This window comes from Vitis riparia, chromosome 6 (assembly GCF_004353265.1).
Source record: "Vitis riparia cultivar Riparia Gloire de Montpellier isolate 1030 chromosome 6, EGFV_Vit.rip_1.0, whole genome shotgun sequence".
Classification (NCBI taxonomy): Eukaryota; Viridiplantae; Streptophyta; class Magnoliopsida; order Vitales; family Vitaceae; genus Vitis; species Vitis riparia.
The window spans coordinates 278,123-293,951 of record NC_048436.1 but is presented as its reverse complement, the minus strand read 5'-3'; the positions used below and the strand labels follow the sequence as shown (position 1 = coordinate 293,951).

Sequence of the window (15,829 nt, the reverse complement as noted above, 5' to 3'; positions counted from 1 at the left end):
CGTGAAACCATTTTATAGAAGTTCATTGATATCTTCTTTTTCTAGAACAAATCGACTCTGATTCTTGAATAATTCGCATCACTTCTATTTTTATTGCAATGAAATATTCCTTTTTATGTGAAATGATTTTCCACAAAGTGTGATCTCAACCATGACAAAATCCACCTTTGATAATGATCAAAATTAATGATTATACTATCTGTAAGTTTTAACCCAATTTATCGATACTTTTTCACCATGTATATATATATCAGCTCTCCTTGTTTTGTTCACAAAGAAATCTAGGGAAAAAAAAATATGGGTCCAAATTTGCAGCCATGGCATGCACATTTCACAGCATAGGAGGAAAATTGAGCTTTCTATTATTCCTCATTTAAAAGGGAATGAACATGACACGTGGCTAAAAATACCTGCATCAACCCACCTTTGTTACTGGGACAAAGCCAAGCACGTCGCAGCCGTATATAATAGGGCATGCCCTATTGCCTCTTCATTCTAATCCCTCTTTCTTTCTTTGCCCCTCCCCAATTTCTCAGATATTCGGGATTTTAATACTCTCAAGCTCTTATCCATCAAATGACGATTGGTTCAGGAGGATCCAGCGTCGTCGGTGAGATTCCACCCATTTTGGCTTCCTTCGTTTTTTCCTTCCAGTTTATATGTTTTGTGGCACTGTATGTGTACATTTACTTTTTGGAATTGTTATTCTGAAAAAAAGAAAAAAGAAAAAAAGAAAGGAATTTTGTTTTAGTTTCATTTCAATATAGAACTGGCAATGGGTATGTGCAATTGTGTTGCGTATGTCTGATGATTGACTATTAATGAGGTGGGATGCATTAGAAATTTATATAAAAAAGGCTGATGTCTATGTGTAATTCAGTGGTGTATAATTTTTTGATTGATAATTATTCAGGTAGGTTGCACTACAAATTCGTGGTTTTTGGGTAATTTGTATTAAACCCGATGATGAAGTTTGATGGGTTTTTATTTGTAATTATTTTTTATTGATTAATACGGGTATTTTTTTTGTGGATGCTGAATGATGTGTCCGTTGCATGTTTTATAAGAATGTCTCCTGCTGTTGATGAGAGGACTCAGCTTTTTATTACAGTTGATATTACTGAAATCAGAGCTTTTTTAATTCTACTATCGGCGCATTATGTTTCTTAGGTAATAAAATGGTATGGGAATAAGCCAGAGGACCAATCTTGTTAGTGTAGGCAATTAAGTTAACCTACAATTGTATGGATTTCTAAGAATTGATTCCATTTTAGGTGCCAATTTAAGTTTTATAGTATTCAAGGTTTAATCCATGTAAGCTTGAATTGATGTTTTTGGTTTTTGTGGTTTGGTTTGTCATGGATGATTTATTGTAGAGGGCAAAGTATCCAGATTTCAGGCCAGTGATTTTAGTGAATAGTTGTTGTAAGATGCTGTTCAAACTGTTGGCCAATGGTTAAATATTGTTGAAAATCGTTGAGCTCACCAGCTCACCCTGATGAATTAATGTCCAGAGTGGTGATGTTTTGGATAATGATTTCATTGTAAACAAGCATTGGTTTTAAAAAGGAAATGATATTTGTTGGGAGTTTTCACTAATGTGGAGCATGCTTATGGTTATATGAATTTGGGCTTTGTCTTTGTCTACTTTGCAAGATGAACTTTGGGGTGATCTGGAAATGTTCAATGGCGTTGTATATATAGTTGCTCATATTCACATCATTGATGAATTTGTAGAGGGTAAGTTTTCTCATAATTCACAAGACCTAGATTTGTAGACACTATCTTTTCCTTTTCTGATTGTGTAGATGAGGTTCTAAGTTACTCGTTTCAAGGTTGCGACTGTGGTTTCTGTGAAAGCCTTCTATCGATCATTCAGGTTGTTTCATCTCCTTCCTCTAATCAGCAGCTGATGTTCTGTTAGCTAAAGTGGAGATTCTTGACTAGTTAAAATAATGTCCTGTGTGCCAAATTTAATATGAAGATTAGAAGTGTCATCTTCAGAGTTGGAAGGGTTCCCAGTTACTAAAGTTGGCTTAATTTAAGGTTTAAGGTTCAGTCATGGCAACTTACTTGCATTCTGTGAAATAACGTCCTCCATGCCAAATTTAGTGTGAAGATCACCTTTATGAGATGTGTCTCCTTCAGAGTTGCGGGGGTGCCTAGCTTGCTGAAGTTGGCCCTTAAGGTTTTGGGTTCAGTTGTTGCAACTTACTTGCATTCTATTGAGGAAGTTTCTCTCGAATCTCATGAGCATGGAATTCTGCAATTGGGCATTGTCTGAAGAGGATATCTGCTCAGAGAAGAGGTTTTTTGTATAATGGAAGCTGACTGTGGAAGATATGAAAGATTATTCTCACAACAAATTTCATTATCCAACTATTATAATCTAGCTTCCTTCTCTTTCTCTTTACAATTCCCTTTTCTTTTCTATTTTTGGGTAAAGAATCAGAAGACTGTTGAGTGATCTTTCCAGGAAAGAAAATGTGGTTCTCATTAGTATTTCTTGCTTGATTGAATGATGGTTGTCTCCTGAAGAAAAAGAAATTCCTTAATGGTAGGCTCTGAGTTGCATGAGAATGGTTCAGTGGGAGATGGCCTCGGAGGTTTGAGGAGGAAAAAATGGTTTTTGCTGAGTTTCTATAGTGACAATGTATTGACTTCTTGGGATAATTGTTGAAATGAATGGCCTTCATTGTTGTACAATACTACAATGTAGAAGGGTGCATCCAAATTAGGGGTTCCAGTACATCCATTCTTGGGATAATTCTTAAAATGAATGACCTTCATTGTTGTAGTATGTAGAAGGGTACCTCCAAATTAGGGGTTCATTTGTTCATATTTTAGGAACAATTAAGCTTTATTGAGACTGTTTGGATACCATTCTGAAATCCATGGGTCTTTATGCTGTTCCAGAAATATTTCGATCAAAAATCAATCTCTTTGCTTGTATGCATCTTGGCACATGAGTCTCTGTTTGAAGGGTTATCTTGGAGCTCATGGGGCCACTTTTTTCAGAAATCTCTAACATTGGGAGTTTGGTCTGATGCATCATCTATTATTTGTTCTGTTTAGTACATAAGTTAAACATAAGTCTCCAAAAGGGGGCTCTGGTAATCAATAAATCCCCCCACGCCCTGAACCCTTTATGAAGTCACTCCTTTGGTTCCTTTTTGATCGGGGGTAGGAATATTTGCAATGGGGTTGATCAGATTTTTCAGTGGTTTGGCTTGTGTTGGATTTGAATCAAAAGCAAAATTGCCTGACCCAAACCACTCCACTTACACACAAGGTTTCAAATGCTAACTGAAACCCAGCCAATTATATTTTATAACATTTTAAAATAGGAAAGAATAATGAATTTGCTAACCTTGGTTTGGAGTTGTTTGGTTACATTCTGAAGTGCCACTTTTTTCTAAGTTTTTTTTTTTTTTTCCTTACATAGAGTGTGGACCAATTCACATTTCTATATTTCATGCAAGCATAGCCAAGAATTAATTGGAGAAGTGTTAGTCTAAGGGCTTGAAGTATTGAGGTGTACTGTATTGGAGGAAAAACCTTTTGCACCTTTTTGGGTGACTTTGAAGGAAAGTAATGGAAAGCTTTAAATTTAGTGCAATTTAGAGAGGTTGGTGATTAGAGTTCTTTCTGATGTTTTTTATTGGTCTTATATAGTCTTTTAGGAGCTTCTGTCAATGAGATTCCTCATTATTTGCCTTATCTTGACTATGTTGATGTGATGATTGTTTTTTGCTACTATTCTGTAACCATATGACTTCATGGATGGCATGGTTAGGTAGACAACCAAGCATATGTGGATAACACCACAACATGTATGTTTGTATTGTGCTCACAATAGATACAGGGGTTACACAACACATTTTACTGTCATGTTGGATAGTATGTTATCCAACATATATGTTGCTTTTGTGCTGACAATATATACAGGGGTTACACAACACATTTTACTGTCGTGTTGGATAGTATCATGCTCTCTTTCTTCAAATCACATTATTGAGATGCCATTAGTGAATCAGGTTGTCTTAAGAGTCTTAAGTCTTCACAAGTCACGTGGACTCAATGTATAGGCTGTTTGAGCTTGGTTTAATTGTTGTAGTTGGTTCTAAAGTCTTGCAGGCATTCATCTTGCTTACTAAAAGGAGGTTTGCTATTTATATATCCTATTAGAGGTGCCTGGATCAGCTTATGACCTGGCTATGATATCAAAATTGAGTAGGATGGCAATGGTCGAAGTGATGGTCTAGTATCTATAGTTTTTATTTATTGTCTTGTCTTTGTTTTTGTTTACATTTTTTTCTTCTGTTTGATTTTGTTTTTGGTGGTGGGGGGAGGGGGTGATGTGTTTCTTTGGTTGTTAGGGAGGAGTCTATGATTACTAGGCCTTCAGTTTTCTGAATTTTGGATTTTGTGGTAATAGGGGCCCAACATATGAGTTCCTCTAACCTGGAAATAACAATGAATAAATAGTGCTTACAACTTTCAAGCACTCTCCACGGGCTGTTAGAAGTCTTTGAAAGTAGATAATCCTAAAGTTATGGAGGAGCAAGAGTGATAAAATTCATTGAATGGTGTTAGTTGATTGCAGAAAAGCCACCATGAAAGTAGATAACTACTGCTTTGGAATAAAATTCCAAAAGGCTGCTACAAGTTCTTTATTCAACTTCTCAATAATGAAAGTTCTGGAAGAAAGAAGAAGATGACATTCAGCCTATATACAGAAGTTAATATGGGTCCCTAGCACCAATTACATATACTGCAAATGGAATCACGAAACGGTTAATAACTGTGAAACACTGATAATAAAGCCAAAGCACCTAAATAGCCTATTTGGGGCCCACTTTTTGATGTTCTAAGATCCTCCTGAGTGCTATGTGCTGCAGGATTATGAGTCTCATCCAAATTGAGCCCATGGAGTTGATATGAGTCATGTGGATCTCAGGTTGTGAACCTCCAAACCAACAATTTGCCTCTGCATTTTCATCTCTTTGATTGAAATAAATTTGAAGACCTAGAGCTTCAAATTTATTTCAATCAAAGAGATGAAAATGCATTGGATATGCTTTATTTACCTATCGAAAAAAAATATATTTGAAGCTCTAGGTCAATGTTTCATTGGATATGCTTAAGAATCAAACCTATCAGTACAACATAAAACAAAAAAACAAGAAAAGAAGTGGAATCAACATATAGCAAGGAGGTGATTATAAACATGGAGCACTGTAAAAATAGCTCATTCTATCTTGGTTTCAATATGTTACATTTTCATATTTTCTGCAAAGATGTTTGAAAAATACTTGTTAAGATTTAGAAGCTTCCCCTACTGATTATGATCGAAGTGCTCAAGCTATTTCTTTTTTTTTCTTTTTTTTTTAATTTATGTAACACTTTGCATCCTCATACAGTCTTGTCACATGGACAATATTTAAGTTGAACTTGCCCATGTGTTCTTGGCAATTGAAATTTTTTTAGTGAAACAACTGGAGTTGGAAATGCTTGGTATCTTGTCTCAAGTGAAACTATCTTAGATGGAAGTTACAAGGTATGTGTGTTTTTGTCTTTATGTTATCTTGCAGTCCCTCGCAACTTCAGATTGCTGGAGGAACTTGAACGTGGGGAGAAGGGTATTGGAGATGGTACTGTGAGTTATGGAATGGATGATGGAGATGACATATACATGCGGTCTTGGACAGGAACCATAATTGGTCCACACAATGTAAGCAGCCTTAAAACATTTTTCTTGCTGTAACATTTCTTATTCATTCATTATGTTCCAAAAGGATCAATCCTCTTCCAGTGGGGTGGCTTAAACTTTTAGATATTGATTGCATGCTTTTCAGTGTATCGAACTTCTAGGCATTTGACATAAAAGTATATTTTTAAACATTGGAGTATATGTAATGCTATCGCATTGTCTTTATTGTCTTGGAGGAAGCTTATGATGAAGACATAGGGAGATCTGTGGTAGATTGTACAGGAGGAGTATGGAATAGATATGTTGGCAATCTTTGAATGTTGTCTGAGGTTGTGATATGAGTGTTAGAACAATTGTCAATCAGAATCAAGGCAAGTAAATTCCATCATTGTTGTCTTTCATGATTTGACATTGGGTCTATCACTTGAGTTTAGGTAGACTTGGTGCATTGAGTTAATTAATTCATTTCATGGTGCATCCAAGGGGACCTAAAGTTTGATTTTATTTATTTTCATATATTTGAGAAGTATTATAATTTAAAGAAAATGAAAATTAGCTTCATGCCATGAGGATTAACCCATGCAAGTGCTTTCTGGCCATTCACCATTCAATTACACAACCTAAATTATTGCTCCACAACATTATCTTTATTGTCTTAGAGAAAGCTAATGATTTGATTCATAGGGAAATAGTATGGTGGGTCCTATAAAAGGACTAAAGGATTATTAACCAGATCTGTTTCATGATCAAGGATATGGCTGATGTGTTTGTGATTTTGGCATGAAAATGGAGTAACTACATGTGACTTCCTACAGTGGACTGTTTACATGAGTCAGTATTACTGCATTAGGCTTCTATCGTTTTTTGAGTTATGGATGAACTGATTGGGCATGTGTCAGGGGAGATTTCATCAGTTATTTTGGCATGAAAATCTTAAGCTGGAGTATGGAGGATGCTTTAATAGTCAAGGAGCTGATAAGTTATAACCATAGAGCATGGTGATGGCCAAGAGATACTCAAGTCATCATTTTTCTTATATTCTTTCTTAACCAATGGCCAAAAGAGGAACTTCCCAATGAGTTAAAGCAGGAAGGATGGATGAGAAAAATGTTCTTATGTGTGTTGTTTAATCGATTTTTATCTACCATTGATGTGGGAATATGATGTGCATGATCTGCCATGCCTAATGTACAGAGTGTTGACTGTTATACCTTTCTGGCCATTAGGCTAAGATCATTGTAGAGTGTGGAAACATAGAGGATGTTGAATCTCAAGATGGGTTAGTAAAAGTAACTATAAATTGTTGTCTTTTGTTGTGACTTTAAGAAGTGGAACTGAGAAAAGGATGACAGCATCAGCAAGATTTTGCAATGTAGTCCAAGAAGTTGTAGGCATTGCATGAACGATAGGAAAGCTTAAAGGATGTGGGCACTGTGTGGGTGAGAAGAAGAAGAATGACCTATCAGGAAATAGAGCTCTAGAGACCAAAATGCTGACAAGGACCATTTTTTTTCTTTTCAACCCCAAATTGATGAGGTAAGGTTGAGTTGAGTACTTGTTGCACTGGAAATTTTATTTTTTTTTCTCCTCACTTAAGTCATTCAATCTGCTTGTGGAGGAAAATCATTTCTTAAGAATGCCCACACACACCCACCCACAAAAAAAAGGGCGGGAGAGAGAGAGAGAGAGAGAAAAGAAAAGAGAGAACATTAAACCCAACCATACTTAATTCTGATGTAGATGCTCTATTGACTCTCTGAAGCCAGTTGCTACCCTAGTGGACTTGATGTAGTCCAGGTTGAGCTACATAGAATGCCCATTAAGCCAGCTTTAATTTGCATTCTATTGCGACTTGCCCACCAGAATGTTATTCTTATAACTGGATAATTTCATTTACTGAAATAGATTTATTTATTTTTATATTTTAATTTAAGGTTTTAAGCTCAGCAGAGTTGGGCACTTGTTGCCTCCTGATTTGAAGTTTGATATTTTGGTTTTAAATTTAGGTCCAGTGGGAATGGAGAATCTTGCTCCCTCCTGATCCTGGGCTACCTTCTGTTAAGAAAAGTTGAAAAATATCACATTGAAGATTTTGTATTTGATAGCTTATTCCATCGTGTATCATGTATTCTCACATCTATACATACAGATTTTATGTTCATTAACTATTTTAATTACTTTTTCAGTCTGTACATGAAGGTCGCATTTATCAACTGAAGCTTTTTTGTGATAAAGATTATCCGGAGAAGCCTCCTAGTGTACGGTTCCATTCACGCATCAACATGACTTGTGTGAATCATGAGACTGGAGTGGTAAAGTTGTGATTTGATCTGCTGTCTAATTGATTTGTGAAGTAATTAAAATTTCAAATTTGTTTTTCTTGTTACAACATTTGATCCTGCTTCCATTAGTTCATGTGCGTCTTGTTTACTTGGTTAAAAAAAATGGTGATTCGTCAAGTAACTCAAATACTGGGGACAGAGAAAGATGGGGTTTGTGGAAGCAACTTCATGGAAATATAACATCTAAGCCCTTGAGGCTTGGCTCAAGTGGTAAAAGGGTTGGGGTGGGTTTATGGAGGTTCCAGGTTCAAATCCCAATGGAGACCAAAAAAGAAAAAAAAAACTACCTATCGAAAAAAAGAAAAAAAAGAAAAGGAAATATAACATCTAATGATTATAATTTGTAGAATTAGTAAGCCTTTTACTGTTCTTGAACATGTTATTTGCTAAGATTGCATCTCATTCATACCCAAGAAGGTTCATATTTTGACTGACAAAATACCGATGCATTAAGTGAGAACAGGATCTTAAAATGGATGAAAACTTTTCTGTTGGGTTCTGTTAGTAATTGTTATCCCTTGAAGTTGCTCTCCCTTTCACTAAAATGGCAGTATCATTAATTATGTCAAATCTTTGTCATATTCCTGAATTCCAAATTTATGGATCATTAAAAGGTCTCAATACGAGTTGCCTTGCAAAGCTAATGATGGAGTCCAATTGATGCCAGGTTGAAGCAAAGAAGTTTGGGATGCTGGCAAATTGGCAGCGGGAGTTCACAATGGAAGACATATTGACGCAGCTGAAGAAAGAAATGGCAGCCCCCCACAACCGAAAGCTTGTCCAACCTCCAGAAGGTACCTATTTCTAGTTGGGATGACACCCTGAAGATAACTATTCCGACTTGTGGAAGATGAAAATGGCATAGGCTGAATCTCTCATATGCCAGTACATAGTTTCAAACAATGTGTTTGATCCAGTGAAAATTTTAAAGGAAAAAGACTGATGATTGCCCCTCTCTCTATGCTGCATTGCTGTCTCTTGGATCTTTGTTCTGTTACAAGACTCTTTTGAGTGGGATTTTGTGTTGTGTGCTTATTGCAAATGGATCTAAATCAGAGATAAAATGGTAAGCTTTGTTAGATATTTGTTTCCAAGCTTTTCTGTTTTCTTCCTTATTGGTGGTTAGATCCATGGTGCAAATTATTAAATTGACTGAATAATTTTTGGCACCAGAGTTTAAACACTAACACTATCTTCCAACATTGACAAGCATTCCTTGCAAGCTGTTTGGTAATTGTATGATCAGATAGTTAAAAATTAGTTATCTCTTCACTTCTGATGATAGAGTTTTCTGCTTTTGCTGCTTTCTTATTCATGTTAGGGAATTGCTTTGAGAACAAAAACAACTGCCGTGATTATATGCCACATTGACCACAAAATATACATATATTTTTTTTATCAAATCTATATGTTGAATACTTTGTCGGGTCTTATGCCTTGGGTTAATTCAGCTTAAGACTGAGAGGGTGTTTGATGAATGAATTTAATGACTTAATATAACTTAACATTAAGTAGACTAAGCAAGTTTGATAAAATGATTTAATGATACAATTTAAAGTTATTTTTAATTTTAAATATTAAGTTAAAATAATTAATTTATTCATAATTTCAATTTTTTATTTAAATTTTTCTGATTTGCTTGTATTAGAGAGAGTATATTTTAAAATTATAATTTCACATTTATGATTTATTTTTTATAATAAATATTTTATTATTATTTTATGTATGTACAATATTTTAAATATAAATTTTTATAAATAAATTTAAAATAAATATGAGTTAAAATCAACTAGGGTGAATATTAGTTAAAATTAATAAGGTAAATATCTCAATTTTATGATTTAAAATAAATTTTAAATTAATTTTATCAAATAATATTAATATTAATATTTAAAATAAATAATAAATAATAAGTTTTAAGATATTAACTTAATATAATATAATTTAAATTATTATGTAATAAGTAATAAATTTTACCAAACTCACTTAAAGGATATTTAATAAATCAATTTAATCATTTAATATGATTTAATTTAAATCGTCAAGAAAATTTCGTGCATTTGATAAAATAATTTAAATTTAAAAATTAAAAATAATTTTAAGTAATAAGTTAAAATGAGTTACTTATTTGAATCTTTTTTTTTTTTTTTTTGCCCAATCTTCTTCATCAGTTATGTAAATGTCAAAAGAAAACTACTATCAGATAATGCTGTCATGGATAATATATCTTCCATCTAGATGACTCTTAACATATAAGGAAATGTGAAGATTTCAAATCATGAATTGTATCAAAATGCCTACATAGAAATACTTGGCCAAGTTGAAAGAAGCATAAAATATTAGGACCTAAAGTTTGATACTTAAAAATGCAAGTGTGATCGAATACGAATGGACATGAAGTTCAATATCTGAAGATGTAAAATCTATTAGATATAAATAACTTAAATTTAATGCCTCAAAACGCTAAAATAGTTATATAAAAATAGGTTAAAAGTTATAACCTTTGTTTCCTACAAATACCTTGTATCAACTCCTATGATGACTAAGTCATATGGTTGATAATCCCTAAAGAACTTGATATACACTTTATGATATAGCTACAATATATTTTCATGGATATGCTAAAAAATTTTAAGGATTCAAAATGTATGAAGCAATCAATTCCCTAAATGATTAAAATGTCTAAAGCAAATAATTCCTTGAAGTACTAAAATAAATGAAAATCTGAAATCATATTATAGATCAAGTCATGATGATAATATATTTGATCAAATTATGTTATTGTATGTATTAAAATGGAGGTTTGTAATTGTAAAAATCTTATTGGCTCTTGAAGACTTCATAACAATACTTAATTATTTAATGAAAGAATTTGAAATGAAAGATATTAGGAAAACAAAATTTTGCAAATCGGGCACCTTTCAAATGGTATGTGAGTATATCAATCAAACATAGAGAAAGTCCTAAAGTGCTTTCATATGGATATATCACATCCACTAAATTCTCTAATTATACCTCATTTACTAGAAGTGAAAAATGACTATTTTCATCCTAAAGAAAATAAATAAAAACAATTTATCCAAAATATCTTATCTCAACGCTATTAGTGCACTCATATACCTTAAAAATTGTACATGACCAAATGTATTATTTTGTATTAACTTGCTTGCAATATATAGATCTACACCAACTTAAAAATAATATTGGAATAGGATCAAAACATGTGCTATAACATCTTTATGGAACTTATAACTTTTTATTTATTTGAAATGAGCATAATCTTAGTTACTGGGATATGTGAAAGCTGACTATCTTTCAAACCCCCCACAAAGCTTGATTTCAAATAAGGTATGTATTTACTTATAGTAGTACAACAATACTATAGAGATCAATTAAGTAAACGATAGTAGTCATATTTTCAAATCATTTAGAGATACCCACAATTCATGAAACAAATTGTGAATATGACTAAGGTTAGTGAATCAACATATTCAGGAAATCATGTGAGATACCCTCCATCATAATTAACTTGAGCAAATTAAAGTGGGTGGTAAAACTAAACATATCTTCCTCAAATTCTTTTATACTCGTGAACTCTAAGAAAAATGAAATTGATGTTTAGCTTATTCAATCACATGATAATCTGACAGATTTACTCACAAAAGCATTACTTTCAGTTTCATTGAAAAAGTTAAAATACAACATTAGAATGTGAAAATTATGAGAAGTGTTGAAAAAAACATAATCGTGTCTATATGAGGGGAACAATATTAATATGAATATGCTGCATTTTTTTTCCTTTCATCTAGATTTTGTTCCACTAGTTAATAAGGCAATTACAATGGTCAAATTATTTGAAGAATATTGAAATTTTTTTATTTCACAAGGGTTTCTTCTATTAGGTTTTTTTAGTAAGGTTTTAGCAAGACAATATTCTCATGATCATCCAAAGGGGAGTGATAAAATGAGAATTAATTATTGTGTGAACTTATGGATAAAAATCCATATTGATATAAATTTCTTATGACTATGTAAAAAGAGAAAACTTGCTAATGAAATATTTTTGTCATTTTCTTTGTTGGCATTCTATTTTTTTATTTCACAATTTCTTCTCTTTCTAATAATTATTAATCTATACAATATATAATTAAAATTTTAAATAATACCAATAATAACAAATTTTAAAAAATAAAAAATAAAGCAAAAAAACTAAACAAAATGGGATGAACTTGTATAGAAAATAGAATAGGGTGAGCATGTATAAAAAAATTCTCATACCTATCTCATTTAAAGTTTTTCATTAGAATAGAAATAAGAATAAACTTATATAAACAGAACGAAATCAATATGAAACCATTGATATTGGACCCACCTGGTATCATCCTAAATTTAGTATTTCCAAAAGATAAAAACTCTACACTTGTCAACCATAGAGGCCTTAAAAATTATCAAATTTTGTTTTTATAAAATTTTAAAAATATTTTTAAAAGCAACAAAATTGATTATCATTTTCGAAAGTAACTTATCAGCCTATTGAAATAAGTAGTTGTTTTTTTATTTATTATTATTATTCTTTTAACTTAAAAGCAAATCTTTCGAAAAGAAACTTAAAGAAGGACAGATAGAGCATGGCTTTAATTGTAATTGATTTTGGTTGCTTAAAGACCTCGTAGTTTGGGCGTGTGCCAAAATCTGCATTTAGAGAGAGAGCTTTATCCCAAGCTTAAAAGCTTCCTTGTTGCTTCCTTGCCCTCAAATCTCAAAATAGCTGTCTGTCAGTTACCTAATGCCTATGACATATCACAATCTAAGCAAATATTAAGATATTCATTCATTCCACCACGATTTTCATGCTCATTCCACTCATCGGTCATCATGATTCATGAGTCATGACCCACCGCCCTCTCTCCCTCTCTTTTCCTAATTCTACTTCTAGGCTTCCGCTTTTCACTTTTACGTCTTGAAAAAAATTATAATGAAATCCTAAGAAAATCATTTTTTTTTATTTTTTTTTCTTTATTTGATACTTTTCAAAACCAAACATAACCTAAGTTTTTGAATTTGGTTTCATTACAAAAGCATAAATAATTAAAATTGGAAAATTCAATTCCCACTGAGGCTAATTGAAAACTATTTCATTTTATAAAAAATAAATATTCCTAAACTAAGAACCCTGAGGTAAAGAATTGAGTGGGAGGCCCCAAAATGACAAATACATTGATGCTGCTGCCCACGGTCGACCTTTGTTCCAACTTCCCATATCCAAAACAAAACAACCATGTCCACGTGGTCTACAGTCTACAAAGACCAAAGGCTGCCGTCGGCCACGACCCTAATTAATCTACATTAGGAATATGTGGAATTGGGCGGAGACCTTGATGACCTGGCTAAATGTACGAGTAAATGAATGGACTTATGGACCGAGTCTCATCCTCTGCGTTACTTCTCCAGTCAAAATCCAAACGCGTTGAACTTGGATGTAGGAGGTAGGAACCCACCGCCCACTCCCCGCTATCTCTCTCTCTCTCTCTTACACTGAACCAAGTCACCCACATTGGACTTTCTCTCTCCTCTTTTATTCATTTTCCCATCTTCCACGCAACATCCCCGCCACCACTTTCCTTGTGTATATAACCCATCCTCCCTCACCCCCACTCCCTCATCAGTCATCACTACCCATCCTCAAAACTTTCAACAACTCTTTTCTTCGATTTCTAATTTCTCATTTCTAATTTCTAATATAAAAAAGCCTCTGCATCATGTTTTCTGAAGATTCCGATTGTAATTCAAAACCCGTGATGATCCGGGAGGTGTGGGCTGAGAATTTAGAGTCCGAATTCGAGTTGATCAGCGACCTCATCGATCAGTACCCTTTTATCTCCATGGACACCGAGTTCCCCGGGGTGGTATTCCGTCCCTCCGGCGGTGAACAACAGTTCCGCCTGCGTCGCCCTTCGGATCACTACCGGTTCTTGAAGTCCAACGTCGACGCGCTCTGCCTCATCCAGGTAGGCCTCACGCTCTCCGACGCCAACGGCAATCTCCCCGATCTGGGCACCGGGAACAGGTTCATCTGGGAGTTCAACTTCCGGGACTTCGACGTGGCGCGTGACGCCCACGCTCCGGACTCCATCGAGCTCTTGAGCCGTCAAGGGATTAACTTCGACAGAAACCGGGAAGAAGGGGTGGACTCGGCGCGGTTCGCAGAGTTGATGATGTCGTCGGGACTTGTGTGTAACGAGTCAGTGAGCTGGGTGACGTTTCACAGCGCGTACGATTTTGGGTACTTGGTGAAGATACTCACGCGCCGGTCTCTGCCGAGTGGGTTAGAGGAGTTTTTAAGTATTCTGAGGGTGTTTTTCGGAACAAAAGTATACGACGTGAAGCACCTGATGAAATTCTGTGCAAGCTTGTACGGAGGGTTGGACCGGGTGGCGAGGACGCTGGAGGTGGACCGGGCGGTTGGGAAGTGCCATCAGGCCGGTTCGGATAGCTTGCTGACGTGGCATGCATTCCAAAAGATTAGAGACGTTTACTTTGAGAAAGATGGAACGGAGAAGTACGCCGGTGTCTTGTATGGATTGGAAGTATTTTAGAATTCATTATTCAATTATTTCTGGGTAAATTTTGTATATTAATTTGGGAAATTAGTGAATAATTGAAGAAATTCTTTTTTCTTGGGTAAAAACAATTGCGTATGGTTTGGAATGGACTCATAAGATTATTCAAAGCGAGTGATAAACATAAAAATTTGGTCATAATTGAATTTGGATATCTTGTCAAATTTGAATTTCTAACGCGTAAATTCCATGTGGCAATTGACTTAAAGAATGATATTCATATGTCAAAATAAAACGTGTGTGGGGTAGTATGACTCGTTCGGCGTTTTGAATTTGTAGGTTTCGTTTGAAAACATTTTTTATTGCAGGAGTACACGTCAATGACAGAAGCCGGCACGCTGATCGAGTTTGAACCCAATGAAGCATGAAGCAAGCTAGAAAGGGTTGAAAAGTCAGAGCTGACTCCAGAATTGAGGTGGACTAGTTTTACACATACCCAGGTACTATCCTACCCCAATTTTGTTGACGAAAATAAAAATCCTTTGGATAATGCTTAAAAAACATACCCGTATCTTAAAAATGTTTTTATTAAAATTAAGGATGATATTACATTTTTAAAAATTTAAATTAGGGAAAATTATGTTTTAGGCTCAATTGGGCCCAAAAATTAAGGTTTGGTCCATAAAACGTGCATAATTAAGAGGAATGATATAAAATATGAAAAGACAAATATACCCTTCAAATTTCCATACGCGATAAATTGAGGTTGTCATGTCAGATGTCCTTAAAATATGTTCAGAGATAAGATTTGGGTATTGTTTATGGAGAGAGAGAGTAAGCTTTGGGGAAGAAGAGTCTGTGAAAATCATCCAATTTGTCCAGTATAGCTTTGCTTCGGGTCAAATGGATCTCAAAAGCAAGAGCTCCCATGAAGATCTAAAGTCGTTGCACCACTGGCAATAGATGTGGTCATCGTGGTGGCGGTGGCCCAACGAAGGTCAAATGGATGTCAAAAGCAAGAACTTCCATGAAGATCTGTAACTGCTGCACCACTGGTAGTAGATGTGGTCATCGTGGTGGCGGTAGCCCAACAAAGGTCAAATGGATGTCAAAAGCAAGAACTCCCATGAAGATCTACAACTGTGGCAGTACTGGTAATAGTTGTGGTTGTCGTGGTGATGGTAACCCAACGACCTCTATTGAACATGAAAATA

At 34.5% G+C, this 15,829-nt stretch overlaps 2 protein-coding genes across 2 annotated transcripts; both read left to right on the top strand.

Moving 5' to 3' along the window:
- The first annotated feature begins 489 nt into the window (after nt 1-489).
- LOC117916634 (ubiquitin-conjugating enzyme E2 variant 1C-like) lies at nt 490-9,327 on the top strand. Its single transcript, XM_034832764.1, has 4 exons — nt 490-610; nt 5,595-5,734; nt 7,900-8,025; nt 8,723-9,327. The coding sequence occupies exons 1-4, from the start codon at nt 577-579 to the stop codon at nt 8,861-8,863; spliced, it is 441 nt and encodes a 146-aa protein (XP_034688655.1). The 5' UTR covers nt 490-576; the 3' UTR covers nt 8,864-9,327.
- A 4,378-nt stretch (nt 9,328-13,705) lies between these two features.
- LOC117915651 (probable CCR4-associated factor 1 homolog 9) lies at nt 13,706-14,746 on the top strand. The gene has a single exon (XM_034831273.1). The coding sequence runs from the start codon at nt 13,815-13,817 to the stop codon at nt 14,649-14,651; it is 837 nt and encodes a 278-aa protein (XP_034687164.1). The 5' UTR covers nt 13,706-13,814; the 3' UTR covers nt 14,652-14,746.
- The last annotated feature ends 1,083 nt before the right edge of the window (nt 14,747-15,829 follow it).

Excerpts from the sequence above, each read along its gene's own strand:
- LOC117916634 (XM_034832764.1), top strand. The coding sequence starts at position 577 with ATGACGATTGGTTCAGGAGGATCCAGCGTCGTCG. Across the intron at positions 611-5,594 it reads AGGAGGATCCAGCGTCGTCG|TCCCTCGCAACTTCAGATTG; the intron begins GTGAGATTCCAC and ends GTTATCTTGCAG. Across the intron at positions 5,735-7,899 it reads CCATAATTGGTCCACACAAT|TCTGTACATGAAGGTCGCAT; the intron begins GTAAGCAGCCTT and ends TTACTTTTTCAG.
- LOC117915651 (XM_034831273.1), top strand. The coding sequence starts at position 13,815 with ATGTTTTCTGAAGATTCCGATTGTAATTCAAAACCCGTGATGATCCGG.